At 36.0% G+C, this 15,914-nt stretch overlaps 2 protein-coding genes across 2 annotated transcripts in view; one reads left to right on the forward strand and one right to left on the reverse strand.

The window, feature by feature from the left end:
• Window positions 1–6,164, reverse strand: part of LOC117117453 — a 7,881-nt gene extending 1,717 nt beyond the window's left edge. Inside the window, exons 1-2 of the mRNA XM_033261748.1 lie at window positions 5,807–6,164; window positions 115–2,582 (exon numbers count right to left, since the gene is read on the reverse strand). Of these exons, the coding sequence (XP_033117639.1) occupies window positions 115–2,550 (2,436 nt within the window). The 5' untranslated portion in view covers window positions 2,551–2,582; window positions 5,807–6,164. The remainder of the gene's footprint in view (window positions 1–114; window positions 2,583–5,806) is intronic.
• A 508-nt stretch (window positions 6,165–6,672) lies between these two features.
• On the forward strand, window positions 6,673–13,131 carry LOC117117448 (protein CDV3 homolog). The gene is made up of 5 exons (XM_033261745.1): window positions 6,673–7,066; window positions 8,021–8,148; window positions 9,673–9,695; window positions 10,377–10,620; window positions 12,716–13,131. Exons 1-5 carry the CDS (start codon window positions 6,818–6,820, stop codon window positions 12,837–12,839), a joined length of 768 nt encoding a protein of 255 aa, XP_033117636.1. The 5' UTR covers window positions 6,673–6,817; the 3' UTR covers window positions 12,840–13,131.
• Window positions 13,132–15,914: the final 2,783 nt, after the last annotated feature.

Below are 15,914 nucleotides of genomic sequence, written 5' to 3' on the forward strand. Positions count from 1 at the left end.
TATTTTTTTTTTTTTTGGTTGTATATTATACACATTTGTTTGGACAGGCCTACTGTGCATCATGAACAAAAAAATGCCTAATTTTAACAACTTTGCATGAGCTCTTATCCTTACCCTGTTGCGCTTTGGCAACCATATATGGATCCTGTCGCAGCACTCGCGGTGGATCGTCAAATCAGTGTCTGACGATAACTGTTGATCACGTGACGCTATTGGTAGTAGATGAAAGTCACTACCAGATTTTGGACACGCGATTCCACAACTGTAATCTAAATCTGGAAATATGTGCCTGCATATCAACTTGAGACGGTTCAAAATCAAATGCAAGATGTTCAGATAAAGAGGATTTTTAGATGAATCGCGTATCGAAATACGGATAAAATGCTGGTTCTTATCTGGGATTGTGATCATTTCCAATAAAAAATTAATGTCTTCAACGCAAAGAAGTGCAATGTTGCTAAAAACAACAGGCTTATTCGAAGTTATGTTCATCGTTTCGACAAAATAAAGTACAAGGAGATGCAGTACTGCTCGGTGAAATACGCGGCCAAAAGCAAGGTAAAATTCAGCGTCTCCATCTGCACGGCACCAGATCTCGTTGATGTTGCGGGAATAAGCTGGTAGAAGTGACGGTACCAAATAAAGTTCCTCAGTCGGCTTGTAAACGATCAAGTCAATATCTTGCAAAGTCTTAAGCAAGTTGGGCGCCAAATCACAGATGCTTTGAAGCCTGTCTTTGCCTACCATCCACGTACCTAAGTCTTCACTTTTAGAAACGTATGTGTCAGTAAATAGGCAAACAACAGTATTCAGAAGATCACCAACATCGACTTCTGAACTGGATTGACTTCCATTCTCTTGGAGAATGTTAACTTTCCCTTCACATAATTGCACAGACTCCCCGCGTACATTGGTATACATCATTGAGACGTTCTGTTTGTGTTTTTGTGATATTAATCGTGCCCATAACCCACGTCTAATATCGTCGAATTGCATACTTTGCATGTCGGTGTTGTCTACAGCATATAGTATCTGCTCCACAGTGTTTCTACCAGCCATAACATTCCATTCGCTTGAGTCAATCTGATCCCTTAAGAGTTTAGAGAGCGAATCCATGTAACACTGAGTAACCTCTACCTTATGCGTTCCCACGAGCAAGAGCGACTTTTGCCGGCAATTCTGCCCCTTTATTTTGTAGGCACGTAAACGTTTCAATAATATTTGGCACTGTTTTTCGAGTTGAACATCACGATTTAATTTAAACACAAGCATGTACACATCACCCCGGGTAATGAAGTCATGGAATAAGTTTCCAAATTGAACTTCGTTAGAAAATTCGAAAACCGTCAACTGAAATGAATCAATAGTTCGCTCAACTTTGGGGGGAATATCTGGATCAGGCCTATCAATTATAGACCAGTCAATACTACAATAATGAACTATAACCATTACAACATTGAAACTGATTTCAATACATGAGTGGTAACATCTAGGTACAATGTTTCCCAAACCAAATACGTACGCTGTAATGACACCAATGACAATTCCAATGCACTGAAATTTAGGCCTAATGGCTGAAACCTCCGAGTACGACTTTGCTCCACAGCATCTTGCAATGTGAATAGTCAAAATGGTCGTGAATGTGACAGAAATGCTTGCCAAGAAGAAAATTAATGGATATGCAAGTAATTCAAAATACGAAATTAATGTCAGAAGGACTAAACACATGGCAACAGTGGCTGTGCTAATTTTTAGATTGAAAGTTCTCCATCGAATAATAAATATGAACACACATATACAAATGCTACTGGTAATGAATCGCAATCCACTTTTATAACATGAAACGTCCATAAACTCACTGTGACGTGTCTGTGAAAATTGGAAAAAACTTAGAGCCAACGTGATTCCAAATCTACACTGAAACTGGGCCACAACGATACATATTATAGTTAAAACGATTAATCTGGGAACAAAGAGACGATCCAGTTTAGCAACCTCATGCACTTCTACATCTTTTGATGACAGTAAAATATTTACAAACGTTAGAAACAGTGTAGCGTCAAGAATTCGAGGAATCGATTGAAAGGAATGCTTACGTCTTAAAATAAACACGAATAGCTGAAACGTGAATAACACCGCTAAAAACAAGGCCCCGATTCCAATATTCAGTAATCCAATCCATATATAAAATGGTATAACACATACAGATGTATAAAAGTCGAGAGAATCCTTTAAAAAATCTTTAGCTATTAATCGTGAACATTGAGCAATAACCGTTGGTGGCGGTATACATGTCTCATATGGTTTAAATTTACCAAAGTGCTGTTTTTGAAGACTCCACGTTGAACATTTACTTGTCACCTCGCAGAACGTCGTGTTAACGCCATCAGTCGGAACAGTGTCACAACAATCCGGTAACCCCATGAGATTGTTGAGCAAAGCTGTTTTTCCAACTCTAGTATCACCAAAAATTATTACACGACGTTTCCTAGAGAAATTTCGAATGCTTGAAGTTGCATCTGAATCTTCTACACTCTCTCGTTCGCCCATGCTGCGTTAACGATGAGCTGCTAGGGGTAAAGCTGAAAAAGATAGCAAAAGAAGATATAAACGTTGTAATACAATACTCTATTCTTTAAATTTAAACTGTTTTTAAAAACCCCGATGACAAAAATAGGGATCAGAATACACCTTTAATAATGCTGCGTCTTTTGGTAGTTATTTGCACAAAATCCGTTTTGTATAAAGAAAGATACAGATACTCACTTGTCTTCACCGAGTGAAAAATCACGTGTTTTTTCGGTACTTTTTAAAAGGCGTGAGATAATTACGTAAGTCTCAAAGGTACCATTTTTGTTTTTGCTCACTTCGCCGATAGAGAACGGGCACACAAAGGCTGTGAGATTCCGGTGATTCCATCATCATCTTCAGACACCAAAAGAACCATCTGACACTTATCACAACCATTATCGCCCACACCACTATTATCCTCATCATCATCCCCACCACAACCGTACATATCACCATAATCTTTATCCTCATCATCATATCTATGATCACCAATCAGCTCCACCTTCATTTTCATCCTCTTCATCATCATTGCACACCACCAAAACCATGTATTACACCAAATATTCATCACGAATTCATCAAACGTCATCACGAAACTCCTCAATATTGGAGGGGTTATGTCCGGCACAGGTCGAGCACTATACATTCTAATAATTTTTAACTTTTTATCTTCTTATCAATATTATTATAAATCTACTGGGCCTACACTCTGGATTATAGCTTTCAATGAACAGAGCGATTTCATCTGATGAATTGTAGAAAAGTTTTGTCATCATTATCTTGTCGTTATAATCGTCGTCATGACCATCATTTTTCGTCAGACGCCACCAGACCATTATAATAATTTTCTGGCGTAATTTCGGAATTTATTTTAGAATGAAAATGATAAAGTAACGTGATAGATAATCAAAATATAGTTCTACATAAAATAAAAGATCCCTCCAATTAAAGACCTGCCTCCAATGAAAGACCACTTTACTCTGGACTAGTTGGACATCAATCTTTTATCTTCCTATAATGATTAGTTTTCCTAAACAAAAACCAAAGCTGCTAAAGACTATGAAAACGTATGACACTAAAACAGGACCGAGGCTCTAGTCAAACCGCCCCACCCGCTGAATACTGTCTCTTATACACATCTAGATGTGTATAAGAGACAGCCTCAACTTTAGAACCATCTGACACTTATCACAACCATTATCGCCCACACCACTATTATCCTCATCATCATCCCCACCACAACCGTACATATCACCATAATCTTTATCCTCATCATCATATCTATGATCACCAATCAGCTCCACCTTCATTTTCATCCTCTTCATCATCATTGCACACCACCAAAACCATGTATTACACCAAATATTCATCACGAATTCATCAAACGTCATCACGAAACTCCTCAATATTGGAGGGGTTATGTCCGGCACAGGTCGAGCACTATACATTCTAATAATTTTTAACTTTTTATCTTCTTATCAATATTATTATAAATCTACTGGGCCTACACTCTGGATTATAGCTTTCAATGAACAGAGCGATTTCATCTGATGAATTGTAGAAAAGTTTTGTCATCATTATCTTGTCGTTATAATCGTCGTCATGACCATCATTTTTCGTCAGACGCCACCAGACCATTATATAATAATTTTCTGGCGTAATTTCGGAATTTATTTTAGAATGAAAATGATAAAGTAACGTGATAGATAATCAAAATATAGTTCTCCATAAAATAAAAGATCCCTACAATTAAAGACCTGCCTCCAATGAAAGACCACTTTACTCTGGACCAGTTGGACATCAATCTTTTATCTTCCTATAATGATTAGTTTTCCTAAACAAAAACCAAAGCTGCTAAACACTATGAAAACGTATGACACTAAAACAGGACCGAGGCTCTAGTCAGACCGCCCCACCCGCTGAATATGCTCTCAGTGAAAAAATGAAAAATTTCTGGAGCTACCATGACAGATCACCTGAACAGTTGTCATTCTCATCAAATTTCAAGGAGTCCTTGAGGTACTCAGCAAAGTGGATGTAGTTGGGAGTCAAGCAAAATCTTTTGAAAGTGGTCGGGGAGCATGTACTAAGGAAAATATGACAATTTAGGCGTTTAAAGCTATGATTTATCAGATTTTAGAGAATACTAACTGTAGAAAATACATATAACTTTTTTTTCTCCCCAACAAATTGTCGTTTTTTTTCTCTAGGACGAGGGCCAGCTCTTTCTGACGGGGGACCTGTCCCCCACCCACCCCAGGGGCGGATCCAGAGAAGTCCGAAAGGGCGGTCTGAAAGTGGGGTGGGACCGATCAAAATAACACCACACTATGGGGTCCGGGGCATGCACCCGCGAAATTTTCGTTTTTAGACGGCCGAAATTAACATCTGATTCGTTTTTGGGGATCAATTTTTTCTTTTTTTTCTTTCTTTCTTTTCTTTTTATTTACATTCCAAAAGGGGGAGGGGGCGGAGCCTGCATCCTAACCCAAATCCGCCCCTGCACCCCACCGGTGGCACCCCTGCATATGACTCCTGGCCATCTCGATGGAGATTGGAGTAGTCACCAGACACCTTGGTGATTCCATTCAATAAACGAAGCTGTCACGATTACAGACGTAAAAGCTGGTAAAACCTATTAAAGCCGAATATGAAACGGTAACTTAAGATATGATGCAAAAACAGTCTAAGTAACAAATCTCCATGCAATTGTTGTTGTCATCGACTACATCATCATCACCATCATTATATTAATCATCATCATCATATTTTTCAGTATTTAGTGGCATCATTATATAAAAAGGGGCGTCCCCTTTTTGTTGGTATAATATAGCGTGTCAATATTATCATTTTCACAATGCTATCCATTAAGTCCAACATTGCTGAAAATTCCGGGGTTTTCCTCGTGTGAACAAAAAATGTGCTGTACATACACAAGTGACTCTATGTGTAGGTCTAGCCTAGTATGCTACATCCACCTACCCTACAGTACTATAGTATCGGATTAGCGCAGTATTATAGAACACACATAGGCCAAGTTAGCAGAGGTAGGCAGTGGCTGCAATGCGGTACGCTTTCTCGGTAATAGTGAGTGTTCCAGCTGCTTCCTATCTAAATCATTTCCGAGATAGTGTTAGGATATGGTACCGCTTGGCACATCGTTGGAACGTACTACAATTTAACACAAACTTAAGATAATCAGTGGGTGGTGGGTCAGTTAAATAGACTATCCTACCTTAGTTTAATGATCAATGACTCTGTGCCAGGCACATATTATAATAATATAATCTCATAAGTTCTACAGCAATTAGCAAGCAAACACCAAGTCCTCAGTCAGCTCATGCCAAGCCCACTTGGATTGCTATCCATCACGATCCATCGGGAAAGTTCCTCCCGTTATCTGTAGAATTTCACACGATCTGTCGTACTGCCTACACAGTCTAGTTCAGTTATTAAAGGTTGAACAGTATGCCTGTGCCGTTTACGTTTATTTAAACAAAATACTTGAAGTATATCATAAACTGGACCAGCCTTAGTTAGGATATTGTTTCGAGTCTATAATGCACATAAACAGTACAACTTTGGTGGTGAAATTTAGGGAAACTCCCTAAAATGTATCAGGTCGAAAGTCACTGAATATTCCATTATTTATTAAAGGAAGTAAAATAAAATGATGTATTAATTTGTCTAGTCTAAGCTCACAAGATTAGTAACATATCTAAACTATGTGACTAAATGTTTTATAAGAAATAAGATATAGAATAATGTAAACGACTTTCTCTATTATTAAAACAATATTTTGTATAATATCGATTTTTGTCCATTATTTCCTCACGCTCCTCCGTGTAAGTAAAATGCTGCACAGTGGATTATTTCGGACACAAACTGCAGATTTTATCCTTATATTCTTAACATAAAGTTCATTTGTTTCTTTATATATGACATTGGATATTATTATTAAATATATTCATGTCAAAATTGTGATTTTATAGGACACTGAGACAGATTATGAGGTATACCATGGAGGTATTTTATACCTCCATGGGTATACAAATGTACAATTTCCACTCCCGGGCCGCTTAGTGTCGTTATTTGTAACCTGTAGAAAGGATCTATCGAGAATGCGGTCGACGCACCACACTTCTCAATTGAGCTAGAAAGGGCATTTATTTGGCATCAGGAAATGTGTCAAAACCTAATTCAGGTGTAATTTTCTTCTTTTAATGAACATTTATTATCAGCGAATATGACAGATAAATCAGTTGAAGACTTTTTTGCCAAAAAGGACAAAAACAAAAGGTCAAAATCGAAGTCTAACAAAAGTAAATTTACTACCTCAGACCAGATTGCCAAAACCCTTTCGACGAATACGACAACAGCAGATGGCGAGAAAAAGGAATCGAAGAAAGAAAAGAAGCCAGCACAAGTGTCAGCTATAGTAACTGATGAAGTCGGCGAAGATAATGCGACAAAACCAGCAAATGAAATTCCACAAGTAAGTTAAGTTAGATATAACTTGGATAGGCTATCTTCATGTAGAGTGTGTGTAGTGACAGATAATACCATGTCCATGAATTAACCATCCCTTCTCTTTCTTGTGGCAGTCACTGGGTGGTAGGCCTAGGCTAGGCCTACACAGTAGTGTTATCAAATTTTTGACTAGGCTAGGCCTAGCAGAGTTAGCTGTCACGGACACGGTGTAGGCCTAGGCCTACGAGAAACAGCAGCAAAACATTTAAAAAAACTGATCCTACTAGGCCTAGTTTATTATTAAGTAATGCCATAGGTAGGCCTTAGGTGGCCTAGGCCTAGTCTAGTTAGCATATACAGTAGGCTAGGCCAGTCCTAGCTGTAACTGTCACCAAAACGATAAAAAAAATACGTTCCACCAAAATTATGTTTTGAGAAAAACGCTTTTAAAGTAGACTAATCCACAAAACCATAAATTTTGCCATCAAGATCAAGATTTGATTTTTTTTTTTTTATGTATTTAATAAAGGCATTGTATTGAATTCAAGTGCTCAATTGTCCCTGCCAAAACAGGAGTCAGTTGAGTCGTTTACCTGCTCGGGCTAGATTGTTTTGGCTCCGGTCCTTTTGGCCTCTTACGAAATATATGACAAAAGTTATAAAGAGGCACTTGTTTTTGTAAGTGAAGTATTTAATACCTTGGGGTTATAAAATATTTTTATACCTCCATGGTTATGCAGTAAATGCATTTACAATCATAAATTAAATAAAAAAACAAGCATTTTATTTTTATGAAACAAATTATTAAAGCAGATTAGAACCTGGAGGTGATTTAACATTTTTTAAATAGGCAACATTGACCAATGGCTGAAATGAAAGTGTCCCTTCTGACAAAGCCTAGTAAAGAATCAATCAAAAACACTCAGAAATTTACAGTACTGTACAGTAGCATAAAGTTTTAATATTTACTTTCTTTTAGGCTGATGATGAATGGAAAGACTTTGAGGACCCAACTACGAAAGATTATAGTGGACTAAGGATACAGTCTTTACAGATTGGGTACTTATGCATAAACTTCTATTTTTCAGTTAAATTTAACATAAATAAGTATATTTTCTGATCATTCTTGTGAATCACACTATTGCCTCTCTCATAAGCACCATTGTTGGACTGGTATAATCCCCTCATTTGCATTTTTTGTAATTAGTGTCATTCATTCCTGAAGATGACCCAATAAAGGTTGAAACGTCGAATCATGGCTTTCCTTTCTTTAATTGGAGTAACATTCGTCAGGGATCTCGCTAGCTATACTTAAGCACGGTAGGACTACCACGCTTGGGCGAATAAAACGAAATGAGCGCCACGCTTAGGAAAAATAAGCACAGATTGCACCACACTTAAAATCTTAGCGCCACGCTCAAAAAATATTTACTATGTACATTATTTTTATTCAAAACGTTACAACAATAAATACCGAAGTGTCAAACCCATGGGGAACAGTAATTGTTAAATAGCATATCATCGTGAGGCACCGCCTTCAATGCAAGCCCAACTGCAGGATCTCTTTGTATGCCGCCAGTCCATGCAAGTAGGTACCTGTGAACTCAGAGAGATCCCTGGGCGGCTAGTTCAGTACCGTACAAGTGTGACAATTGCAATATTTGGTGAAATGTCTGTTTTTTATGAACGGTTATTGATAAAACAAAATTTATTAGTTGAATTTATGTGAATTTCTTATGAAACATGTTTTTTATACTGAATTTCGGCTGAGTATTTTTTTTAAATGTAAGGCTAAACCAAGGTACCGCGTAAAATTATAGGGGGGAAATATGCTGGGGTAGCCCGAGGTGGGCGTCATTCAAATTATCTCAAAATTGGTCCAGGAGGCTTATTTGATCGATTTGAATAGGTAGATAATCTACTAATAATAAAATTCAAATTGTGAGACACGGGTCATACCACGTTGTATCCGACACCATAAGTAGTGCCAAAAATGTATCCATCCTTTACAATTTTGGGCACCACCCTTTAAAGTTTTTGGACAACATTTTCTGAAATTCCGCCACTCTTCAAAAAAATCCTGGCAAGAGGGCTGTTTGTGCTGGTAAATCAAGTTGTTTGGAACTTTGACATCAACACTAAATCAAGACTAAAATGGGTTACATATTTTATCTGGCTACACTATAACAACACCCTCAGTTTGCATCAAGTTACAGTAGGTTGTGCTACACCCATAACCACACCCTCAGCCTGAATCAATATATGGTTGTATATGCTAAACTGTAACTACACCCACATTTTGAATTCAGGTTGTTTATGATTTAATTTATTATTGTTTCTACATTTTTCAACATTAATTTTTAATATAATCATATATAACTTTATTGCTTGTACAAAAAGCAGTGGCGTATCTAGGGTGCTTCCCCCCCCCCCAAAAAAAAAAAAAAGCTTGCTTCTCCCAGTTGCTCCCCTGCTCCTTTGGAATATGCTCAGCAAAAAATCACCCCATATTGCCATATTTTGCCAGCTAGCACCGCCTACTAATTATCAGTCCTTCCATTTGGCAATTTCCCCCACCCCATCAACCAACCCCCTGTCTCTTATACACATCTAGATGTGTATAAGAGACAGGTACTTACCAGAACAACCCACAGGTATAATAATGTTACTTAGAACAGCACTCTGCAAAACCTTTAGACTGACGATCCAGTTCAGAAAAATTCAGCCATAAATCACAACCCGCCACTGACCCCTTACTCATGCAGGAATACATTTTATTCAGAGCGCTACAGTAGCCCTAGTACAGTACCGATCGCAGAAGTGCACTTTTTTAAATCTCACTTTGCCAATAGGCATCGTGTTCCACATCCACCATCTACCCGAGCGACAAAGCCAGCCCGTGGTCAAGATTTTTAGAAACGAACATTATGTCAATTTAAGGCTACCAACAGTGCCTGCGATGTACGCGGGGGCCCTGCATTTTGGACTGTGCACACGATATGCAAGGACTAACTGTACAAAAAAATTCTTAATTCATAATATTAACCTATAGGTTATATTTAACATGATATCCATCTCAACAGAAAATTATAAAAGCCTACTAGAAAATAATAATACAAAATAATGATATGTTTCTCTAAATTTGACTGAAAAAAAATCCAATATTTCACTTTTAAAGTATCTCTTTTTACAGAATAATTTTTCTTCATAAATTATTAATTAATATGCAATAAATTTGTGGTAAATACTTTCCAATTTTTTCATTCATAAAAGTGTCACAGTAATGTAGTCATTGGTAATTAAATTAATATCTATAATATTTTATTTCTAATTAGTCGATGTAGTAGAAAAACCGGCACCAGAACCAGTAGCCCCTCCGGCTGCACCAGAACCAGAACCCCCTAAATCCAACAAGTACATCCCCCCTGCTAAGCGGGCTGGGGCAATGGCTGAGCAGATGCCTTCATCAACACCAGCTAATGACAGATTCAGGAGGAGAAAGAAGGTTGTAGCACCAGAAATTAACAGCGAATCTGACTTTCCATCATTATCTGCAAGTATTGATATTGCAAAATATAAGTGAGTTATTTTTTTTTTCTTTTTATTTCCTTTCTCTATCTTTTTTCCATGTGTAAATTGTAACATACCATTTATTTTGTAAACTAATAAACATAGAAAAAAAAGTGCAATAAAAAAGGAAAGGGAGAATTCTGAAGCAAAAGCTTATAGTGATGAAAATCCCTTTAATAATTAGAACTGATCAAGATTATTAAAGAAGACTTTATTTCAAAAACTGTATATTTCTGGGACAGCCAAGTATATAATTAAAACACATTTTTGTAAATATAAAAGAATAAATTATAGTTTAACAATATTTCTAGAAATACAAAAAAGAATAAAAAACAAACATTCGGTTCTCAATTTCCATATTATCTAGCTAGCAATTGAATCACAATTTTTTACGTTATACAAATTAGACCTAAAGACACTTATCCATCAGTATAAAAAATAAGTTAATCATATTATTTAAAGTATTTTATAGTATATGTGTATATATAGAAAACCAAAATTATTATTTTCGCAAGTTATCTTATTTAGTTAATTAACAATATTTCTTAAATTACAAAATGAAAATGAATCAATATTTAAAAAAAAAACAACATTTAATTCAAGATTTCAAATTTAATAAAAAGAAACAAAAATTCATTCTACATATTATTAACCAACAGTAATCCTGTACTGATGTGATGAGGATGTAGTTCGATTTATATAGCACTTTATACCGAAGTCTTAAAGCGATCAAGGTGTGGACTAGCTCATACAGTAATTTTCATCTACCCTAAGGGTCTCTTCATGTCTGAGGTACCCGGTAAACAGGTATCAGCTACCGGTAACTCTCGTCTGTCCACATCAGGAGCTGTATGAACCAGTACACCGGGGGGTAAACCCTTAGTCTACTCGAAAGATGTACTGCATTCTTTAAAGTGCACATATAGAAAGTAGAGCTGTTTTAAAATACAGTATTTAAATAATAATGATAATTGTATTAATAGCAGTAGGAATTGAACGGTCAAGCATTTAAGGCAGGCGCATTGCAACGTACAGCCATAATATCGGCGCTGGTTGGAACGGAATGCTTGCCTATGGTTCTGTTGGTGGAACAAATTTTCTCGGATAAGAACTACAAACCCTAGGCCCAGTGTACACAATTGCCAAGTGAAATTAGTACCCTTATTTTGTATTGTTTTACCGTACAGTAATTCTCGCCTAGGCCTAGCTGTATGCCTAGCCAATTCGCAGTGTGGCTAAGGAAAGTTTTGTTTTTCTGAGCATGTGCAGATTGTGCTTATCTGGCTCATTAGCATAACAATACCACAAATAAGGCTAATTCAAGTTAGACGACATAAACCAGCCAGTTTCCTATCCTAGTAACAGTTTTAAGTCCTTGATTTCAGCCCCTGTCATTGTGTAATGATGTAAAATAAAGCTACTATATAACTGCCTCTTTATGGCAGCTAAGTATTCACAGTCCTCCTCGCCTGTACACAATTCAGCTCCATGATAGAGTTATGGGATATTCTCAATGGGATACTGTATGGGTTATAATTATTTTGACTTTTTCAAAATTTTAATTTATTTCTTTTTTTTTCCAATTTCTTTATCAGGCCATATCTAATAATAACAAATAGATCATTTTAATTTTTTAAAACAACCAATGTACACAATCAGGGATGTAGTTATGGTGGGTGGAGGTAGGAGGGGCACCATACCTTGAAGTTTTCCAACCAATCTCAAGCTAATTTCACGGCACTCCATCCACTCTTATTAACCCACTTTACCATTCACTCTTATTTAGAGTTTACCAATGTTATCACCTACCCACCCTTAAAATGTCTATCACCCACTCTTAGTTTTCTACATCTACACCCCTGCGCAATTTTGCTGTGTGGTATTGTGTGCTATTGTCATTTGTTATTTTTCTTTCATGTTTGATATTTGGGCTGCCAAATCTTACAGGAACTTTGTCCATCCTTGGTTTCACCCTCCTCCTGTGTTTAAGGTTTATATTATCTTATTATTATTATTATTATTATTATTATTATTATTATTATTATTAAATGTATCATGATTTAAATTTAGGCTACTTTACAAAATGCTGAATTATGTTTTACAGGACAAAAGAAAGTGAAAGGGACTTTGAGACAGTTACAAAAGGCAGTCGTGGTGGAGAAGATCCAACAAAAAAAAGCAGTCAGATAGAAATTCAGAATAAGTACGCAGCACTGCAACAAAATTGATGTTGAGGATTTACATTTATTAGGAACCATCATTATCACAACAATAGTAAAATATGATCACAACAACAGTAACACATGATCACTCCATTCTAAAACATGATCACAACAGAAGTAAAACATTATCACAGCAGTAGTAAAATATGATTACAAAAGTAAAATGTAATCACAACAGTAAAATATAACCACAACAAAAGTAAAACAGGATCACAATAGTTTAACATGATAATCACACAACTAATAAAAATATATGATCACAATAAAGATAATACATAATCATGATAATAGTACAACTTAATCACATCTATATAAAAATATGATCAAAGCAATAGTAAAACAATAAATGTTGTTGAGGATTTTCATTCAAGAACATATACATTTACAAACAGACATGATCACAGTATATAGTAATTAATGATCACAAATAAAGTGAATAAATAATTAATGTTAAGAATTTACATTTAATATGAACCAACCAGTAGTGGCACCAGTTAAGGGCAGGGGAGTTCACTTCTCTGTTTCATCGCCAAAGCCCCTGTCATTCATAACTCAATGACCAAAAAAAGGGGGAAATATTTTTCTTAAAAATCTTTTGGTCATAATATGCCCAAAACGTATCAAAATTAAAAAAAAAAAAAAAAAAAAAAAATGGGTAGCATGAAAATTTCATTCAAATGTTTCAGCCTAGTAGTGCATTTTCCAGCCATCTAGAAGTGCCATCGACATTAATGTTGGTACCTCAGCCCCAACTATGTTGGAGCTTAGGTCTGGACCCCCAATTTGTAAAATTGACTTCTTAGGCCCCTCTATATTCAAATTTCTGGATCCATCACTGGAAATGGCAACAATTCTGAACTAAAATGTGAAATGTAGACTCTCTCCTAAACCCTTTCCTCTTGGAAAATTATGTCCTTGGTTGGGATTTCACACCCTGGCAGAAATAACCTGAATCCACCTCTGGTAACAATAGTAAAACATTAATTGTGTTGATGATACAGTATATGATTATTAAGGAACCAACATAATCACAATAATACTGTTGTAAAATATTTGATGAATAATATCAACATCATTTAACTGTCTTAACATTCTAAAAGGGTCTATTAATTATTCTATTACAACATTCTTAGATTACCATTTTTAAAGACATTTTAATTATTTTTAATTCTTCTATCCAATTTAATACTGTATGTCACTTATTTTTAATTTCTTGATAGCCAGTATTTAATTTTCATATTCTCCTCATAAATTAATTATGATTTAGTTTGGCTCTTTGATGTTACTTCAGATACAGATGGTACATTTGATTGAAGTACAATAATGCCACCTTTTTTTTAAGACAGTGTTACTAATGAATGATCTGTTATGGTATGTCTGGAAACATAATATAATTTTTGAAAGACATAGAATTGTGTAAATATATATTTCTCTTTGTTTTTGAATATTTGTTCAAATATAAATTATGCATCATGAATTATAATCAATACCATACTAAATCTGGAATCAGTAAAATGTTTTATGGTACATGCTTTAATGATGTATTATACAGTATTTAAATATTATTCTAATTAACAATTAAGCTAAACTTATATTGCCCTTAGTGGTGCAGTGCTTCTCGAGGCGAGGTGAAGCATCAGGCTCATAACCAAAAGCGGCCGTGAACTCCTCTTACTGCTACATAGCACAGTACATTAGTAATGATATACAGTAGAGCCTTTTCAGCCATGAAACTAGAGAGGGAGATTACCCACCCCTTGATAAATACTTTCCTGACACCTCAGAGCCTCATGACTAGTTGGTACGCCACCAATCACCAAACTGTGCTTGTACAATCATGGTAGCATTGTATGGCAACAAGTTTTAGAAAATACTACATTTGAGAAGTGACAAATCAGGAAACAATTTCTACCTTGTTGCTTGCAATACTTAGCAGTTAAACTTGCCTAAGGCGACTTTGCCTAACTCAAATAATTTCTAAGTCGATCTTATTTTACATGCCAAATTGTTGTTTTCTATTAATTAACAATCAGTAAGTCAAATTTTATTCAAGTCGAACAACTTTTCAATGCCATTTTGGATGCGACTTAGGCCAGTTCAACTGCTAGGTACATGATCGTTGGTGGAAGTTGGCAAGAGCACAATATGCAACTAGTTTCGTAGGGATGGCATAACCTTAACTAAGTTAGCCATACAATAATATAAGGTGGTTTGATCAGAATTTGTTACAAAAAAAAATTTGCTTGTGACATCATATTATCAAGCAGTTTTTAATGTTATCTGTTGAAAGTTGGAAAATGTCTAATCAAATAATGTATTGTATATTACTTGCTTCTACTGGGTCATCTCAGTTTCTGATCAGAATTGTGTATAGTGTGTGTTAATACATCCTATACAGTACTTCATATCTACAACAAAGAATAAATACCATAATTGCTTATGTAATCAAATGTTTATTATTATAATTCATTGTCTGTTGTATTAGGGCCAGATTTCTGATTATTATAAAATCAATTGGTGATATACAGTATTTGATTTTATTATAATCAAGAATCACACATTGCAAGATATGTTTGATAATGTAGTAACAGAACACAGCTTTGAATTGAATAAAACAGAACATATGGAACTTCAAAGCTCGCACACACATAGGGCCCCAGACTGACAGACAGACTGGAGGAAGGGCAGTGGTGGCACCAGAATTTGACCGACAGGGGAGCTTGAGGTCCCGGACGGGTCGTAATTGGGCGTCGCTAAAAACTTCTCAAAGTTGTTCCAGCGGGCAAAGCCCCCAAGAAGCATGACGATTTAGGGGTTTTGTAGACTTTTTTAATCGAGTCTACTAATATGTAGAAAATTTATATACATTTTTTTTCCCCCCAAAGAATTGGGGTTTTCTCCCCGACAGGGTCCCCCAGCCCTGCTGGCACCACCCCTGAGTAAGGGGTGGCAAAGTCTGCATTTTCGCTAGGAAATCTCTGTAAATGAGGCAAACACTGTACGTTCGATTCTGATATAGCCCAGCAGTTGTATGTTACAGGAAAGGAAGGCTGTTTTGAACAATGATTATGCAAAGTATCC

This window comes from Anneissia japonica, unplaced genomic scaffold, assembly GCF_011630105.1.
Source record: "Anneissia japonica isolate Jap-2015-1 unplaced genomic scaffold, ASM1163010v1 scaffold287792_len130959_cov153, whole genome shotgun sequence".
Classification (NCBI taxonomy): Eukaryota; Metazoa; Echinodermata; class Crinoidea; order Comatulida; family Comatulidae; genus Anneissia; species Anneissia japonica.

Bases quoted from the DNA above. Each gene is read 5' to 3' on its own strand.
- LOC117117448 (XM_033261745.1), top strand. From the start codon at position 6,818: ATGACAGATAAATCAGTTGAAGACTTTTTTGCCAAAAAGGACAAAAAC. The intron at 7,067-8,020 runs GTAAGTTAAGTT...ACTTTCTTTTAG, and splicing joins CAGCAAATGAAATTCCACAA to GCTGATGATGAATGGAAAGA. The intron at 10,621-12,715 runs GTGAGTTATTTT...TATGTTTTACAG, and splicing joins ATTGATATTGCAAAATATAA to GACAAAAGAAAGTGAAAGGG.